This window comes from Antechinus flavipes, chromosome 5, assembly GCF_016432865.1.
Source record: "Antechinus flavipes isolate AdamAnt ecotype Samford, QLD, Australia chromosome 5, AdamAnt_v2, whole genome shotgun sequence".
In the NCBI taxonomy this organism is placed as follows: Eukaryota; Metazoa; Chordata; class Mammalia; order Dasyuromorphia; family Dasyuridae; genus Antechinus; species Antechinus flavipes.
In genome coordinates, this window is record NC_067402.1 from 296,744,003 (window position 1) to 296,763,471 (window position 19,469).

The 19,469-nt window shown below is 49.9% G+C and overlaps 1 protein-coding gene across 2 annotated transcripts in view; it reads left to right on the top strand.

The window, feature by feature from the left end:
- TBC1D22A (TBC1 domain family member 22A) overlaps positions 1 to 19,469 on the top strand; it is a 271,714-nt gene that overhangs the window by 77,675 nt on the left and 174,570 nt on the right. For both annotated transcript variants that reach the window (XM_051963006.1, XM_051963007.1), the window contains one exon: positions 4,202 to 4,264. In XM_051963006.1, the coding sequence (XP_051818966.1) occupies positions 4,202 to 4,264 (63 nt within the window). The remainder of the gene's footprint in view (positions 1 to 4,201; positions 4,265 to 19,469) is intronic.

Sequence of the window (19,469 nt, forward strand, 5' to 3'; positions counted from 1 at the left end):
TTAAGAAACTAGTGTAACTTCAAGAAGACTTAGGAACCCAGTTAGATTTTAGGAGGTCATAGCCCCCAGTACCAAGCCCCCAGTTGGCACTCTGTACTTGTGCCAGAGCTGGCCTGGGGAGGCAGTAAGACTCCACTTTCAGCAAGTGTTGTCAGTTAATTGTCCTTAATTACCCATCCTGTGAAAAAGATCTCTACTCACTCAATCAGTGGGCCAATCAATAAGCATTTGCTGGGTGCCAGGCCCTGTGCTGGCAGTATGCGGACAAAAGCCAAACTCTGCCCGTCAGTGTCTTCTCTTTTCTTAGAGGGAGGGTCCAGAAATGCCTCGTTCAGAGCAACGTTGGCCTAGAGTGAGGAAGCCCTTTCAGCTCCTGAGTCCGGACCACCGGGGTCCCAGCCACAAGCCATCGCAGCCCATCCCCAGCCTGAGCTTGACTAGACCTTCCAAAGAGGGAGGGAACTTGGAGCTAGGAGCAGAGGGCACCTGGGAGCAAAGGGCCAGAAATGGGGGCCTGGCCTGGAGGTCATGGGGGGCCACGGGGCGAGACCGCCGGAGCTCCTCCGTGTCGACAGTGCTGGAAACTGCCAGCACACTCGCGTCATAGACGAGGGCCTGTCACATCATTTTTCTTCTTAATGTGCCGCACGGCAAATTAAATCGCTCACTTCCAGGATAGAACAGAGTAATGAACAGAGTCAATTCTTTTCTATGTTTTAGTGCCCAATGGGATTTTTATTATTATCTTTTTAGAGGCACTTTTGGAAATTTCCAATCACCCTGAAGAGTTCAGGAGCCTCATAAAACCTCCTCGGCACTTTCTCCATTAAACAGTTGGTCAAAAATATTAGACTTTTCTTGAGTAGATTTCTGTGACACATGTAGCTCGTTAATCTTTCTAAAAGTTGAGAGTAAAAATAACTTCTCAAATTAAAAGTGCGGGAGGGCATTTGGGGGCAGGCAGCATGTAATGAATCCTGTTATTTGGACATGCTTAATTGGGTGTTAACTGTGGGGACGGCAGTGGGCTGTGTTTTAAGGCTCTTAAGTCAGGTATCTTTCCCTCCTGACGACGGCCCGCGTGGTTAACGGCCAGAGTGTGCGGCTGTCCCGGTGCCAGCGTGGTGGGCTGCGTGTGCGGTTGGATGGGGCGGGCCTAACCGTCCTTCGCCCTAGTCTGGGGCGGGAGAAGCTGGGCACGGAGAGCTCGCTCTCCTTGGTGTGAATCAAACTCATAAAAAGCATGGACCTAAAACCCTGCCAGTTTTCCTGCTCCTAAGGAAGAAATACCATTTCGAAACTCCCTCTTCTCTTCCTCACGCAAGCGTTTGCCTTTGGCCCTCCTAGTTTTGTCTCTCTCCAGCGTTTCCTCTGGTGATGTCCCAGAGGCTTCTGGGCATGTTCTGCCATTATGTTAAATTCCAGTTGTCTGGGACAGAGCCCACGTCTTCCCCCCAACCTGTCTCTCCAGCTGCACGTAATTAAACGTTTTTGTTAAATGCTTCTTGTGCCCAGGTACTGGACTCGGGATGGGAGGTACAAAGTCAAAAACAAAGACAGAACAGTTGATATCTCCCCGGGCCAGCTGTTCTCGCCTTGCTCTGGCGCCCGCTCCTCCTTTCAAAATCTTGTTGATTGTCCTTTGGTTTCCTCCAAGCAGAGAGGAAGTCAGAGGTGGTTGGGGTGAAGAGGATGAGCCTCGCAGTCAGGGAGGCGACTGAGTCGGGATTTAAAATTAGAATAGTGTCAGGGCAAATGGCGTTCACAGAGAGCTGAGGCTGGGAGGAAAATCAAGGACCATCGGGGAGGCTTTTCAAGCAATATTGGGGGAAGGATGAGACGTGAGCAAACCTCCCGTGGTCCCGTCCTCATTCTCTGCTGAGAATGTTTCCTTCTATCTTATGGAAAAAACTGAGGCCATGTATTGGGAGCTCCCTCTTCTCTCCTCTTCCTCATCTCCCGCCCTTCTCCTTCACCCCCATCTGTGATGATGAGGTTCTCCAACTCCTGACAAGGACAGATCCCCCTCTACCTGCTCAGTGCCCTCTTTTATCTCGTCTCTTCCGGTAGATCTCCATCTCCATTATCCTCACTCTTTCTCTTATCTCCCTACAGACTGCCCCAATCTCCAAAAATACTCGAACCTTCCACCCCTGACCATCCTCTAACTGTAGCTAAACTCTTAGAATGACATCTATCATCACTAACGGTCTCCATTTTCTCTACCTTCCCTCCCTGCCTCCAGAAGCCTCCCAGGCTGCTCCTCTCCGGGGCCCTCTGTGTTCTCCCTCCCAAACCGTCGTGTGTATCCGTTGGAGTTTATTCCCTTGGTGTTTAGGCACTTTGTCTCCCGTGGGAGGGGAGAGCCCTTTGTGGGAGCTCTGTGCAGTACTCCTGCCCCTAGGACGGAGCCGGCCCCTGCTGAATGCCTTCTGGCTGCTTGGTCCCGGAGGCCCAGCCTCGGTATCCGTGGGGCCCCCATCTTATTGAAGCCTTGGAGGCCCCCAGCTTTGTCCTCCCCAGTGAGACAGAGCAGCCAGCCTCCCCTTCTCCCCATCCACCCCTCTCCTCTGTCTGACCTTAGTGTCCCTCCTGCTGCCGGACCCTTAGGACGTGGGGCCTTTCCATTGGTCTTGTGGCTGACGGTTTTAAGAGGTGGGCCCCTCTACCCCACTTTTTCTCACCAGCGTTTGGCACAGGAAGGCGTTTTCTCTCATTCAGTCTCTCGTCCTCTCCGTTGAGCCTTATTTGGTCCTTATTAGCCAACTTGTAAATCAGGAAGTATTCTCCTCCTCACAGTCTCAGAGACACTCAATGTCTTATCGACGGAAGGCCGGGCTTGTGTCCGGACCCCAGACCCGAGTTTCTCAGCCTCTGCTTTGTGTCGTGGGAGGAGCTCTGCCTTCGGGGTTCTAAGGTTTCCGCTCCCATTCAGGTTTTGCCTCTGCTTACTGGGTGACTCCTAGAAGTTAAGAGCTTGCCGGACTCTCTCCCCCATCCTGCCCCTTCCCGCTCCGTGTTCTGCTGGCTGTTCGCAGGATTTGTAAACGTCTCTTTGGAGAACTTACTGGATTTTGTAAGGCTGCTGAAAAGGGGAGAAAACTGCTCTCTCCTCGGGTGTGAAAAATTGTCACCACCCAAAGCTGGCGAGCCGCTGTTCCACAAGATTACTCCAGCCCGTGTTGGAGGCTGCAAATCAATGTTCACTAATTGCTATGGATTATGTTCCTAAAAGGCCCATGGCCTGCCTCCTAATTGGGAAACAGCTATTGCTTTTCCCCGTGTCATCTGGGGGCCCGTCGCCACGTCGTCCGGCCGGAAGCTGACCCGCCAATGGCCGTACTGAGCAGCCCTGCCAGGCCCAGCCCGCCTGAGTCGGGGGACTGTGACCCGGCTTCCTGGGAAGGGTGCTCTTGTTGAAGAGGAGAGCCAACAATTGAGTTGGGTCTACACTGGCAGAGTACCTGCTGTGTGCCCCCCTGTGCTTGGAGGTCTCGGGGGCGAACCAGACAACTCTGGAGTGGGCCTGGGAAGGGCGGGCTCTCCTGGCTTTGCTCCTTGCTGGCTGTGCGGCCTGGGGAAGGGACTCTGCCCGGGGGTGTTTCGTTGCTGTTTCTCAGCTGGCTCAGTGGGTCGGCCTCCAGGCCTCCTCGCACCAGCGCAGCTGGCCGGGGTCCCCAGCTCAGGGCACACGTGGGCTGTTGTTCTTTTTCCTGTCCCGTGACCTTGGGTGTCCGTCACCCCGACAAAAAACGGGCGTTCCTCTTTGGTTCTGGTCTCTACTGAGGGCCCCTGTTCAGTCTTGCCAGGCCCATCCAGCGCTGGGACTCCCTTTTGGTTAATGGAGGGGTTGGCTGCGGCCTTCTCCAGCTTATTTTACAGATGAGGAAACTGAGGGAAACAGGGCGGAGCGACTTGTGCAGGGTCACTCACTGGGGGTGCCTTCTCCCCCTGAGAGTTTAGTCTGATGGGAGTGAAAAGGGCACTCAGGTACCGGGGGAAGGGGCGGCTGGGGGGGAGGGAAACCTTTTTTAGGCCGAGTCGTCGCTTCGTTCCTCACCCATATGTTTGGACTGGTTGTGAGGTGGGGGGTGGAGGCCAGGGTGGGAGCCATTTCTTGATGGGAATTACAGCCAGACCTCGCCTTGGGAGGCTCCGGGGCCGTGCTGCATGAACTGACTCTGTTCTCTTACCTCACCAGATTCACATCGACATCCCTCGCATGAGTCCGGAGACGTTAATCCTCCAGCCCAAAGTGACCGAGGTAAGAGCCTTTGCAGGACTTGTTGGCCACGGCCATGGGGTCTCGCCGCTTTTCCGAAGGGATAACGGCCCACGTTCACGGGGCATCGGCTATGGGCCGGGCACTGGGCTGACTGCTCCACATTTACTTGTTCTCACAACACTTCTAAGGCAGATGCCATTAATATCCCCATTTTACAGGAGAGGGAGTGGAGGCAGAAGTTAGCACAGGAAGAGGTGTCTGTCCAGATTTGAACTCGGGCCTTCCTGACTCCACACCCACTCCTCCCTACTTTGTGGTACTTTAGTGGCCTCTGATACAGAAAGGACATTTCTTACAGTTGTGATGATTCCTTATTAGGATTTGGTCAGACTTCTTAAAAACTCAACCACAGCCCTTTGGACATATGTCCTAACAATTGTCAAGTTCCTAATGGGTTTGGGGCCCTCGTGGAAGTGTGGGAAAAGGCCTAAGGGCATGGGACCAACACTCAGGGGATTGGGGGCTTGGTAAAAGCAAATTAAGGTGAGATTAAATGTCTAAGTGGAAGAGAAAGTGCTTGGAGATCACCAGGGTGGGGAAGAGTGAGTGGGACCACAATCCACATGTAGGATGGCTGTCCATGAAGAAAATGGCTCTGGGGGAAGGGGCAGGTCTTGAGGCAAGAGACTGTGGAGTGCGATTGAGGTATTCCTCTTTGGGAGGAGCCGAGGCCTTGGGGACAGCTGTGTGAACTGAGATCCTGGAAGCCACACTGTGCGTGGTCTTGAAGGGCAGTTGGAGGAGTTAGGACATTTTCTGGTTCCTCCTGGCATGGAGAGCCATTTTAAGAGGAGAGCAGCACTCCTAAAACCCAGTGATTGCACAGATTAATCTGGGATTGGGGGTGAATTAGAATGACATAAATGTTAGGGAAATTGTACCCCCTTTGACTCAGCAGTATTGCTAGCTCTGTATTCCAAAGAGATCAAAGGAAAGGGAAAAGAACACACACACACACACACACACACACACACACACACACACACACACACACATTCTTTTTGAAAGAATGGCTGAACAAATTATGGTATATGGTTGTGATGAAATAATATTGTGCCATAAGAAAGGACAAGCAGACTGATTTCTGAAAAACCTGGGAAGACTTACATGAATGGATGAAGAATAAAGTGAGCAGAACTAGGAAAACATCGTATATGGTAATAGCAGTAATTTAACTGTTCAACGTGGAAGATTGAGCTACTGTCATCAAAACAGTGACCAAGACAACTCCAAAGATCCCAGGATGAAAAAAGCTCTCTACCTCCAGAGAAGGAAGCGATGAACTCTGAATATAGATTGAAGTAGATTTTTAAAAAGCTTTTTCCTTTCTTTTCTTTCCTTTTTGTACCAAGACTAATAATGGGTGTCATACTGTTTGGTTTCTCATTGGGGAAGGAGATGTTCTGGAACTCAAAATTAAAAAATAAAGCCAACAGAGCACTGGGAGTGGGGCGGGGCGGGCACTCAGAGTAGGTGCCAGGAGCCTGGGGGAGGAGGCTGGGTGGAATGGCTCGGTATTCATTGGTACATTGAGCGTGGGAATGTCTGATGAGAACGTTCAGAGAGAGCATACAGATTGCTACGCAGGGTTTTCTGGAGCAGACATCTGCTTCCATTTTATCCGAGTGTTTCTGAATAACTTGACCCTTTCCAGGATCATTCTGGATCCTGGTTTGCTCTCCAGGACGTCATGTGTGCCATGCGCAGGTTGGCTAAGTGTGCCCGTGGTGTTTGCCACCGGCAGCCAGGTTTGGCTGCCCAGCCTGCTTCGCTGTGGGCCTCTGAGGAAGCCAGCATTGACCAGTGTCTGCAGTTTTTGGCTGAGACACTCAGCAGTTTGTCCCCTCATTCTGGTGTGGTCTTCACACACCTTAAAATGAGCAGGAGGAGCAACAGTTCCTTCATCTGCTGCTCTGGACCTAGGACCAGGAAAGGAAGGAAGGAAGGGCCAATGGCACTTGTTAATGATCTTTAGCAAATAGGAGGAGGGGGAGGGTCTTGGCTATTCCCTGTCATCATTATGATTTACTTTGGTTTGTGACAGCATCTGTGAATGTGTCTTTTCTTCCATGTGGTCCCTCTGTAAAAAGGCCACAGAAGAAAATGGTCCCATTTAGTGAAAGAACATTTGCTTTTTTGTGGTGTTGGGCAGGACAGAGTTATCACGCCAAGGGGATTGGAGCCAGGGGTTGCCTGTTGGCTGCATGGAAGCTGGGGCCTGGGCCCATCATTCTTCCTGAAGGAACAGTTGAGAAGACGTATGTGTGGGTGACAGGTGGTCACAGGGAAACTTTCGAGAAGCCAGGGAGCCAGTGATTAGGTTGCCATTTTCTCCTTGCAACAAAGAAAGGCAGGAGCTCTTGGCTTTCTGTAACTGTGGGACCAGCTGAGCTTAGATGGCCCCCGCTGGCCAGCACGGCTTGGTTATATTTAACTCAGATCTGCAGTCTGGCCATCTATCACTCATGAGTATCCATCCCCGGTCTCGTTCTTCCGGCAGCTTCGGTGACATCCTTTCTGAATGCTTCCATTCTTAGGGTCAAATGATGGCCTGTTTGAAAGCTCTCTGCTTCCTCTTTCCCCAGTTTATGTTCTGTCTTTTGAATAATCCATCATTCAATTGTAACTCGTTCCTCATGGGGCTACCTATCATGTCTAGGTCACAGATTTTCTCTAGAAATAGTGTCAGGAGCACCGATTGGCATCTTGGAAGGATGTGTGATTCATGCAAGCTGGTGATGAAGGAGTTATTGAGAGAGGAAAATTAAATCATGAGGGAGAGGACCTATTTTTTTTTAACTAGAACTACTGAGCCACTAACCTTTGGGCTGAAGCCCTTCAGGTCACTTGCTGGCGTGCCTTGGTTCACAACAGAGTTTGGAATTTGGGTGGTGGATTTTTATTTCTAATGTAGAATCTTCATCGCTCCTTTCCGTGTGTCCCTCGGTGTCAATGTTTTATTTCTCATGACCCTGTGCTGTTAGTGGCACCCTATTTTTCCTTATCATTGCTCATTCTAAAGGAGGTCATGGACTTGGGAACATGACTCTCTCAGGATCAACCCTTCTGGCCCTCGGCACCGGACCTTTGGTGCTCTCAGCACTTCTGCCTGCGCTTCTCTGGTGTTAGTCTTGCACCGAAGGAGGAAATGGGTGAGGAAAATGAGCCCCTATATAAGTGCATTGTGGTTTCCTCCTTTTGACTTGACATAGCCTTGCTGCATGAGTATGCTGAATTATTGGAACTCCTACGTGCTGAACTTAGTCTATGACCCTCCCTAGGATCCTTCTGTCTCTAAGAATAGGCTGCTTTTGGGGGAGCTAGATGGCCCCCCAGTGCTGGAGAGAAATACCATTGTAATGATGGGGATTCTGAGGCAAATGAGAAGTTTCCCTGAGCCCAGCCCATGGCTGCCCCAATGTGTCCAGCATCTGCCATTCTCCCTGTTTCTCCCTGTCCTCTTCCTTGAGCCTCCTATTGGCTTTAGTGCTGGTGCTGGCTTCCTGCTCCTCCTGGGCCTGTTCTTCCATGTCTGCCATTTTTCTTGACTCCCCAACTCCTCCGGTTAGGGTTTGTTTCTCCGGAGGATTATGCCAACTCTCTTAGACCTAAACTCTGAGAGTTGATAGGGAACTTTCTCACATGGTGTTGGGGTTGCTGGGGTCTGGACACAGATGAGGAACACAAGGGGCACTGAGGAAAGGATTCTGTGCAAGGCCCTGTGGCTGGTCAGTGGCAACTTCTCCCTGGCCGCTTTGGCTTTTGGGTGGGTCCCAGAGATGTTCCCAGATCTGCTCTTTCTCATTGTTCTGAAATGAATCATTTTTATATTTAGTGAACGTCAGCCTTAGGGAACGCTGGTGCCGGATGTGGGACGTGAGCACGCATTTTATTAAGGCATTGGTGTTTTGGGCTATTTTAAATGGTGCCGTGGACAGAGATGTGATCCATTCAATAGATTAGGGAGGAGATGCAGAGGGCAGAAAAAAGGACTTCCTGTTCCCCACTATCCCTCTTAGCAGAGCTGGTTCTGAGGCAGAGGGGAGCAGGTGAGAGCTTTTCTCTGCCTCATTGCGCCTAGAGATTTTAGCCACCAAGTCTTCCCCATTTTCTCTTTCTCTTTTTTAAAAATCAATTTTCTTCTCTTTTTCCCTTCATTAATAAATATTTATTTTTCTCTCCCTCTCGCCTTCACCTCAATTTGAAAAAAAGAGAAAGAAAACCCTGAGAATACATACACCCAATCCAGAAAAACAAACGCCTTGTTGGTCCTGCCGAGCAAGTGTAGCTCATCCAATGGATGTGGTCCAGCCTTTGGCCAGAGGGTAGCGGCTTCCCCTTGTCTCCTGGAGCCTGGTTGATCTCCATACCGATCAGTGGTGAATCTCTCCAGATTGAACGGTTGTCTGGGCATATTACTGTCTGTGTTCTTCCCTCCCAGTTCTGCTCGTTTCCCTCTTCAATAGGCTGTCTCCATCATTCCAGATTCCCCGACCCCAGCCTCTTCATCATTTCTACCATTCCGGCTGTTGCCTATTGGATAGGTGTCCCCTCAGGTTCTTTGTCACCCCTAAAGAGCTGCTGGAAATAAGTTTGCATATGTGGGTGATTTTATCTCTGGGAGGTAAGCCCTGTATGGCCTCTTCTTCCTTTCTCTGGGGAGAATGGCAAAGAGGGAGAGGGAGGCCTCCTTTTAAAAAATGAATCTGTCAGTTGTAGGGAATTATTCTGGACACATTGACATGATTTTTTTTTTTTTTTTTTGGTAAAAATTGTTATTTTCTTAAGATATAAAATCGAAAATTAATGAAACCTATTTGAGCTTTGTGGCCTATCTAGGCACCCACTGTTCAGTGATTTGAGGACAGAATAAAGGTTAGAAATTAGCATAATTTTAATGAGGTGAATGAATTGTTGATACATTTGATTCCCCAACAAATGAAATGGTTGAAGTGTAAATTACAAACATAACGGGAAATCATTGCTTGTTATATGAGAACATGGCATGATTAATTAGGATGGAGCCATGGAATAGGCCCTGAGTGATTCCTCCTTATTGTAAGTGAATTTCCAGGGATGGTGATTGTGTCCCAGACTTTATTTTGGATATTTGGATCATCTTCATCAGGTGCTCCGATCTGCCCAGGGGGTGGGGGTGGGAGATGTGGAAGGGGAGATGCTTTGGTGTAAGTGACCCCCAAATTGAGCCATAACTCATTCACCCCCCAACCACGTACATCTTCCAGGTATTGAGCAAGATGAATTCTGTAGATTTAGTTGTCTAGAATGAAATAATATTGGTAAAGCATTCTGTAACCCTTAAAGCGCTATGTAAATGATAACTATTATTATCTGGCTACAGAAACTATAGAGCACAGTGCTTTATGTGGGGGTAGGAGTGTTGCTAGTACATCAGAGAACTGTGCTGTCTTTACGGCCTGAAATCAGACTTGACATTTCTTTGAAACAGACTATATCCTCGCTCTTGATCTCTCTCCTTTCTGAGTCTGCCAAAACCGCCAGTGTCCGTGTGTCCTCCGGGAGTCTTTTGTGAGTGTTCCCCTGTGCGGACCTCGACACGCTCCGAAGCGGAGCCCCCGGCCAGCCTGGGCTCAGCCCCATTGGAGTGGATGGGGCGGGACCCAGAGCCGCAGGCCGCCAAGATGGAGAGAGGGCTGTGACCGGTGTCCTTGGGTACTTCCCTTTCCCATAGACTTTCTTTTTCCAAAAAATTTGACTGATAGAGTCCAGCCTTTCCAGCTCTTGGGTAGAGCGACTTTCTGATTCGTGAGCCGGTGCCCCTCTTGGGTAGAGAGTAGAGTGGGTGCTTGTCTTGAAATGAGATGCCCCAGATTCACATTCTGCCATCGAGACCACCTGGGTGACCTTGCACAAGCACCTCTCCTGGTTGGGTCTTTGGGCCTTAGAGTGGAACGAGGTGATTTCTGAAGCCCTGTGTGCCCCAGATCCAGGATCCATGGTTCTTGGGCACCACCATGCTTGTATCAGAGCTCTCTGGGTTCTGTCAGCAATGCTCTAGAGAAGGACCCTGGCCAAAATGACTTCACCATCTTTCCTGGAATCATTGAGCACCAATTGGTTTCTTCTCTCTCTCTTTTTTTTTTATTTTATTTTTGTTAGAGCTTCTTATTTTCAAAACATGCATAGAAAATTTTTCGGCATTAACCCTTGCTGAACCTTGTGTTCCAAATTCCCCTCCCCCTTCTCCTCATGCCCTACCCAGATGGCAAGTAATCTAATATATATTGAACATGTTAAAAAATCTTAAATCCAACATATATGTAGGTAATTTTAAAAATCATTTTTGAAATACCTTTTGATTTCACTAAACATATCTTACACCTAGAAAAATTTTAACTTTTTAAAAAAAGTTTTGAGTTTCAAATTTTCTCCCTTATTCATGTAATTTTCTCCTCATTGAAAAGGCAAACAATGTAAAATCAATTGTGTCTGAAGTCATGCAAAACTTTTTTTTTCCTTTATTGAAGCTTTTTATTTTTCAAAATATATGAATGGACAATTATTCAACGTTAGCCCTTACAGAACCTTGTGTTCCAATTCCCCTGCCCACTTCTCCCCTCCCCTCCTCTTGATGATGAGCAGTCTAATATATGTTAAACATGGTAAAAATAGATATTAAATGCTACATATGCTACATATTTATACAATTATATATAAGAAAAAGCATATCAAACCAGAAAAAATAATGGGGGTAGATGGCTCTCATCACCTAATTTTGTTGCTGCTGTGTATCACGATCTCCTGGTTCTGCTCATTTCCCTTAGTGTCAGTTCTTGAAAGTCTCTCCAGGACTCTCTGAAATCATCCTGCTGGTTGTTTCTTTTAGAAAAATAATATTCCATAATATTCATACACCATAACTCATTCAGTCATTCCCCAACTGATGGGCATCCACTCAGTTTCCAGTTTCTAGCCACTACACAAAGGACCACCACAAACATTTTGGCACATGTGGGCTCTTTTCTCTCCTTTAAGTTCTCTTTGGGATACAATTATCTTCCTGCACAAGAAAACTCAGATCAAAGAGGAGAAAAAAATGAGAAAACAACAAAAAGCAAGCAAACAGCAACAACAAAAAGAGTGAGAATGCTATGTTGTGATCCACACTCAGGCCCCACAGCTCTCCCTCTGGGTGTAGATGGCTCTCTCCATCATGAGATCATTGAAACTGGCCTCAATCACCTTATTGTTGAGAAAGCCACATCCATCAGAACTGACCATCTTGTAATTTTGCTGTCGCCATGTGCGATGATCTCCTGGTCCTGCTCATTTCACTCAGCATCAGTTCCTGTCAGTCTCTCCAAGCCTCTCTGTATTCATCCTGCTGGTCATTTCTTACAGAACAATAATATTCCCTAATATTCCTATACCACAATTTATTCAGCCATTCTCCAATGGATGGGCATCCACTCTGTTTCCAGTTTCTGGCCACTACAAAGAGACCTGTTACAAACATTCGTGCACATACAGGTCCCTTTCCCTTCTTTATGCTCTGTTGGGGATATAGGCCCAGTAGAAATTCTGCTGGATCAAAACAACCGACTTCTCAAGAAATGCAAAGGGTGTATGTATTGTTGTTTAATGAGTTGGCTTGTGTTCACTTCAAGCAAGAAAATCATGAATGTCAACAGAACTTTAATAGCTAATGATACCCAGGAAGGATTCATTGTTAAAACACTTTGAGCGTAGTGTGTGAATTTGTTAAACACATCCCGTTATTTTGAGCATTCTGCCTTTATTCTCATTTGGCAGATAACATCACTGTTTAAACAGACAGCCCATTCATTTAAATGTGAGTTAATGTACTGTGACTGAGATCTTTCCCCTCTAATTCTGTTATTGAGGAAAGTGATATTGCTTACACTTTCTAATTGCCAAAATTCCATGGAGCTGTGTCGCCTTGGTGACTTTCCCTGTAACTTGTGACTTGTGCTCCCGCTGGGGGAAGAGCTCAAAATGAGGGTCGGAGCTTACGATGCTATTCACCCAGTGCTGTCCCAGTGTCCTGGATGTTGCCCTTGTCGCGGTGTGAGTGGGAGGGAGGACAGATTTGAGGGAGCGGCGGCATTCTTCAGAAGAAAAGAATGAGATGTAGAGATAAGAGTCCAGGGACTCTGCTTAGAAGGCTCAGCCCCTGGGAAGTTAGTCCCGAGTGCTGAGGGTGCCTCTTCAGGACTCGGGTTTTTCTGGAGGGGTAGCCCCGGGGCCTCAGTTATGGGCAGGATACAGAGAGGCTGTGGGAGGAGGATCCCGTTCTGGGGACCAGGCCTGACCAGCTGGGCTGTAGTCCGTGTGGAGAACACCAGGCTAGCAAGGGCCTCCCCATCAATCAGAGAAGTTTGTTGAGTCCTGATGATGGCAAGGGGCTGGCAGAGTGGGGGGAGGTCGCAGGCGGCAGAGACGGGGACCTCCGGGCCTGGCAGAGCGGTAGGAGATACCGCACTTTGGCAATTGATGGGAGGTGCTGAGCTGACCCTGAGGTTGTAAACCTGGGGGCTGGAGGATGGTGCTCTTACTACTAGTCAGAGGAAACTTGGGGGGATTTAATCAGTTCCATCTTGGACATGTGGAGGTCGGTGTTGGTTATGGTTGGAGACCTGGGGCCAGGCCTTGGCTGCAGAGATGTGTGGGGTGACATGTAGAGAAGCTGAAGGGTCTCCACATGTGTGCTGAGTAGAGGGAGGGCTGGGCCTGGCCTGGAGCTCTGGGGGACCATGTCCTGGACACCTTGAATGTGACTTGGTGAATTATTTGGGGAGGGCTCCTGGACTTGTGATTTCTGTTGGATTGGAAGGATGGGGCTGCTTTTTTTTTTTTTTTTTTTTAACAGAGGATGTGTGTGTGTGTGTGTGTGTGTGTGTGTGTGTGTGTGTGTGTGTGTGTGTGTGTTTAGTATTTGAAAGGAAGTGGGGCTGAGCTTTTAGAATAAATAAAACAAAAGCTCAGCAACTTTTATCCTGGGGAGAATTAATGATGGTGAGATGGGGGGGTTTCCAGGGCCATCAGTGAGAAGGCTGCTGCTGCTGCTGCTTTCAGAGTTCCTTTTTCTTCTCCCAGCCCGGTTCTGTGCATCCTTTCCAACCCGTTTGATCGCCTTCCTTTCTGATTTGTTGGGACTTGACAGGAGAGCGCAGAGCTCCTGAATTCTGAAGCAGCAGGTGATTATTTTGTTTTCTTGTCTTCCTCCTCCTGGCAGGCACTCTGGCCTGCAGTGGTCTTTGTGCTCCTGGAGGCCAGCAGCTGCTCTGCCAGGCCCTTGGTGGCTGCTGGTTTTCCCCTCTCCGTGCCGCCCAAGTGGGGGCTCACCACTGCAAGCTCGGGCCCTGCTTTGGGAGGTGACCCGTAGCCACTGTGGTGGTTACCAGAGCCAGATGCCTCAGTGACTCACAGATGCCGGCAGAGGGAGAGAGGAACCAGGCGGTTAGGAAAGGTCGGCCTTCCTCGCCATCTCATTTGGCCAGATGCCTGTCTTGTGGTCTCTTTTAAGTTGGAAATTGGGCCTGTGAGGATGGGGTGGATGGCCAGTGAACGACCATGTCCTTGGCAGCAGCCTAGTGTCTGAGTGGGCCCCGGGGAGGAAATGGCGTCTCCTCCCGCCGCAGGAGCAGGCTGACCCTGTGGAGTTACCTGCTACGGACAGAGCTCTCCTGGACGTCGCCTTACAGTCTGGAGTCCAGGTTGTAGACATCAGTTCCCGAGGCTCTTGTGTAGGGACCGGACCCCCACGACCCCCAGCTGATTTACTGACGCACATGATTAGCGTAGTTAGCGCGACTGGCTCCGGGTCCTTTCCCGGGACAGGTCCCACCTTTCCCTTGTAAACTGCGAGTTCCCCTGGAGATTGGCCCACATGTTCAGCATTATAATTTTGTCCCTTGACTGGAAGACGGCTCGAGTCTGAATTCCTTCCTTTGGACCCTGCGCTTTCATGGCTTGTACCTCATCAGTGTTGTTACACATTTTCCAGTCACCTGGAAACTCGGCTTGTGTTGTCTCCTGCCGCGATCCCGGTGCAGTGACAGGAGCCCTGGCGGGGGACCACAAGCGGTGGCTCCCGGTGCTGTGCCTGCCAGCAGCCAGTGATGGGTAATGGCGGGCCCTGCTTTCCTCCCGTGCAGAGTAAAAGGATCCAGCAAGAGCAGTCTCTGCACCAACTCGAGTATGAGCTCCTTGTGCTCTCGCCTTCACTCTCGCCTCTCATCAGTATCTTTGGTTCTCTTGTTATTCTGATTGTCGAGTCAGCGGAACCCAGGCTGTCCCTCAGCAGGGGGCTGAGGATGCTGTGGGACACGTGGAGGTCCTAGGGTTAGCCTGCGCCTGCGGCCCCTGCATCCCCCGTGTCCTGGGCTTGGATTGGAAGAATCCTGAGGCAGCTCTGCCTGTGGGGCTGACCTTTAAGCCAGCAGCAGTCCTGGCCGGGGCGTGGGCTGTGGGCGTCCATGCTGCCACGGAGTCTCCTCCCTCCAGCAGCTGTGGGTTTCTCAGGTACAAAGTCTCCTTGGGAAAAGGTGATGGGAGAGGAAACATGGCTTCGGATCCCGGTGCTCGGCTCTGGCTCAGGGACCTCCTCGGCACCGGCTCTGCCTGACTCATGGGCGTTTCAGGGACATGCTGTGTGACCTGTAAAGCTGTGTCCTGTCCATGGCTACCATTAGGAGGAGCTACCAAGGGAAAGACTCCAGCGCCGGGGCCTTGCTGCCTGAGCCTGTCTAGAACGCCGCCTCTGCTCCGGCCGTGGAGGAGCCACTCCGGAGGAAGGGCTCGGACTCGGCCGCTGCCTGGGTCCTGCCAGTCTCAGACTGACATCACTGAGGTCTCTTTGGGGAGAAGGCATGCTGAGGACCAGGGCTGGGGACCCTCCGAGCGCCAGGTTGGCCAAACCCAGCCCAGCTGGGCTCCTGATGAGCAGCCCTGCTCGTAGCCATGACAGGAGGCTCCAGATCTCTGGTGTCTTAGCCAATAAAGAGCATGATTCAGAAGGAACTCAGCAGCTAGGACGTTGGGCCAAGTGGAATGAGAAGGCATGTAACGAAGCAATGTTTGTTTACCCCAAGATGAGAAGACCCTAAGAGTGATCCATAGGAGAGTGATCTTCAGGGGTCTGAAGGGCTGCCATCTGTTAGATGGTTTGGCTCCAGATGGCAGAGACCAGTAGCAGTGGGGACACTGCAAAGGGATACAAGTAGCCCAAATAGAAGGAAACTTCCGCTGTCTGAAATGGAATGAGCTGCTGTGACTGGTGATGAATTCTCCATCGCTCTTGCATGGGAAGAGCAGTTTGCAGGTTCACGCAGATCTCTGTCTCCCCCAACTTTAGGAAGATAGGACTTCTTCCAGCCTCGAGTAAACGGCTCTGAGATTGGAGTTGCCTTAGTGGAGACTGGCTCACCACTTCTCCAGAATGTCTGTGGGGCCTTCCATCACCCACTGGATCTGGCTTCCATCACTCAAAGGGATCCGCTCCCTGCCCTGGGAAACCTCTTCCACCCTGGAGATCCCAACTTGCCACAGGATCTGTGATTTTGTTTCTTTTCTTTTCTCTTTTCCCCATCCCTCTTAATCTTCTCTTTTGATGATCCCTTTTAAGAGAAGGGGAAAATTAATTTCTTTGAAAAATTCTTTGGGGATAGCTTTTTGAACTTTATCTGCTTAATTGTGATGGCGATAACTATTTAAATAATGCAGCCTGTAGTGAGGTGTCTGAGGCTCTGGGCAGGGGGGTGTGCTGAAGCTGGGCTATCTGAGGATCAATGCTTCCCACAAACTAGCCTCCAGGCAGTGCTTAAGGCCCTACACTTCAATAAGCAATAAATTTAAACACTACAGCGAGTTTAATTCCTATCCAATTAAAGCATTCTGTTGTCATGCTTGGAAATTGCTTGGGTAGAAAGGAGAAAGAAGTTAACTGTTGGTGATTCCCTCTGCAAACCTGTGGTACCGAGCTTGTGAAGCAGCCAGATATGGCCTTAGATATGTTAGAGAGGCCTCTGCCAAGGGAAGTCACTTATGCTCCAGGACTCAAAGTTTCTGTTGGATTGCAGATTGGTTGGTGGCTTGTTATCGTCCTTCTCAAATGATGACACCATTTTAGAGTCCAGTTGTGGCGTGTTTGACTGGCAGATCAGATCAATACGAGCTCATAAGGCTCTATTACAGGTTGGTATATTGTAAATTGTGGTACTATGGTCTGGCAAATATGGTAAATATTGGTAATATCGTAAGTATGGTAATATTGTATGGATCAGTACAACTTCAGAAGTCACAGGTTGGATGCTACATAGTAAATACGGTATTCTAGTATAGTAAATATGGTAACTGTTGGCAGTATCGTAAATATGGCAATATCGTATGATTTGGTAACTATGATAAATAGTCCATGTGAACATTTGGAGTGGATTCTCTAAACTTGCGTGTCTCATGGTTCTTTTGAGCTGCCGTAATTCTCCTTTTTTCATGGGGTACGGTTTCTGTTGGATTGCAGATTGGTTGGTTGCTTGTTGTCCCTCCTTCTCAAATGACAACATTTTAGAGTTAAATTGCTGTGTATTTGACTGTGGCAGGTCAGATCAGTACGAGCTGGGAAGGTTCTACCAAAGGTTGGATGGCATGTAGTAAATAGTGCTATTATGGTATGATGAATATTAGAAATATTGTAAATATGTTAATATCGTCTGGCAAATGTGATAGTCTATGTGAACATTTGGGTGAATTCTCTAAACTTGTGCATCTCACAGCTCTTTTGAGCTGTCACAATTCTGCTTTTTTCATAGGGTACAGTGTCTTCTTTGATGAGAGCAGGCTATGTTGGGGGCGGTCCTATTTCAGTCTCCCATTCACACAGTCGATTGCAAAGTTAAGAGAGACCTTGAGAGTGTCCTTGTACTACTCTTTCTGATCGCTGTGTGAGTGCTTTTCCCAGAAAATAGTCTCTCTGGCCAGCATACGTTTGGCATTCGAGCACCGTGGTAGCCCAGTGGAGCTGCACTCTGCAGCAGAGTTTGGATGCTTGGTGTTTTGGTTTGAGAAAGGACCTCTGTGTCTGGTGTCTTATCTCTGACAATCCAGATGGAAGCGATTCTTTTTCCTGGCATGGCGCCGGTGGGCTGTCCAGATTTCATGGGCATCCAACAGTGAGGCCAGTCCAGCAGCTCCATTGACCTTCATTTTGGTGGTCAGTCTAATACCTCTCCTCTCCCACACTTGCCTCTGGAGCCTCCCAAACACTGGGCTAGCTCTGACATTGTGGGTGTCCATCTCATCGTCCCTGTGTTCATCCCTGCTGAGGTAAGGGGGCTTATCCACGGCGTTCCCTTCTCCATTTGGGGTACCCATCAGTTCTACATATGGATGGTGTATCGCTGGCTGATGGGGCACTTGCGTTTTCTTGGGATTAAGGCCAAAATTAGCCCAAGCAGCAGGAGCTCTCCACACTGATGGCCTCTTTTAGGTCAGAAATATGTACGATGGGGATGGAGATGCGCAACGAAGCAGGCTTTGGTCTTGCCTTCATGATGCTTGCAATCACAAGCAAAAAGGACAGGCCCCTGCCTCTGGCGTGCTGATGTCAGAGGGAGCTGAGGAGGAGGAGGAGGAGGCAGGTGGAGATGGGTGAGAAATGAACAGGCACTGGTTGGGGCGCCTGCCTTCCGTGGCTTTTCTGGAGAGCCAGCTGAGGCGGGGGGCGGGGGGGACCAAGGATACTTCCCAGGTGTAATGTCTGGGCCTGAGGTGGTCTCCCATTTTGGGGGTTCTCCAGGGCAGGAGTCTTTTGGGGAGGAGTTCAGATTGCAGCTCGATAAAAAAGGCTCTCGTGTGCTTGCTCTCCTCCCCACCTGCCTCCCAGAGCATTCTCCTCCCTGGCACCTGGGGCCTGGCCATGGTCCGGGACTGATGCTGGCAGCATCTCCTCACCCTTTCCCATGGCCTAGAGTGCAAAGGAGGATTTGCTCAGAGGTGTGATTGTCGTCAGTCTGTTTCTCCGAACCTGGATGAAGGCTACAGCTGAGCCCTCGGCACTGGTGGCAGCAGCACCTGCCCAAGCGCAGGGGTGAAGGTGCAGGTCGGGCCTGCAGAGACGTGGGTGGACGTGTAGCCATGTGCTTGGGTGTGTGAGCTGGGCCTCTGGTAGTATCCCTTGTGGGGAAAGCTCTTCACGAACCGTGTAGTGCTGTCCGTGCCGTTGTTGGATTAAGCTGTGTAAGGAAAAGGATGTCCTGAGATTTAGGGCGTAAGGTCCAGCCTTAGGACGAGGAAGCCATGGCCGAGCCGGGCTACCCCTCGAGATGTTAGCTGCAGCTTAGTGGGTGGTTCTGCCTGGGATTCTTGTGCTGGCTCCTGGCCCTCCCGTGGTCACCGAGCAGTTAATGCCTCCCCATTCTGGAATTCCCTTGTTTATTCCATTTCTGTTCGGAGAGCTTCCCCCCGAAGCGTCATTTTTATCGCGTTCTAGATAAGGTTTATCTTTCTATAACCTTTTAAAAGATGCTCCTCTGCTCGCAGGTTGTCGATAACGAAGCGGTTGGTTTCTCTTTGCGAACATTGAGCTTTGTTTTGTTGGGAGCCTTGTCAAATCCGTGTCTGTCTCACAGCTCGCGGGCATGAGTATAACATGACTAGAGATGGTGAGGGATGTCGGGTTCGGAGCGCACCCGGCGTCAGGCAGCAGCAAGCGGCCCAGGCCTGGAGGAGGCTGCCAGTTGGCCGGGGCGGAGTAGAGGAGGCTCTGTGGCTCAGGACTGGTCCTGGGGGGTCAGGAGCTGGCCACTATGAGGATGCGGTGGTGGGGGTCAATCTCTGCCTCTTCTTACTCGGGTTGGAAAGATCTTGGGCCTAGGACCAGTTCAGGGAGTTGCATCGCCAGCTGGTTGAGCACAGTGAATATTGTTGGGCACAGCCACGGACTCAGTCCTAGGAAGGACCTGAGAGATCGTCTAGCCCACCTGTCTCCTTTTCTCCCTGGGGAGGCCGAGCTTAGTCAGGTAGCCTAGCAGCCCTCGGCACGTGGTACCTCGGATGGCTGAATTCAGTTCCGATCCCCAGAGCTGGGGCGGTGAAGAGCCCATTTCCACCAAGCAAGCACAGAGCTAAAAGAGGAGAGCTCTCTTAGATTGGTTGAATTCTTAGCTAGCACTAATCTTTGTAA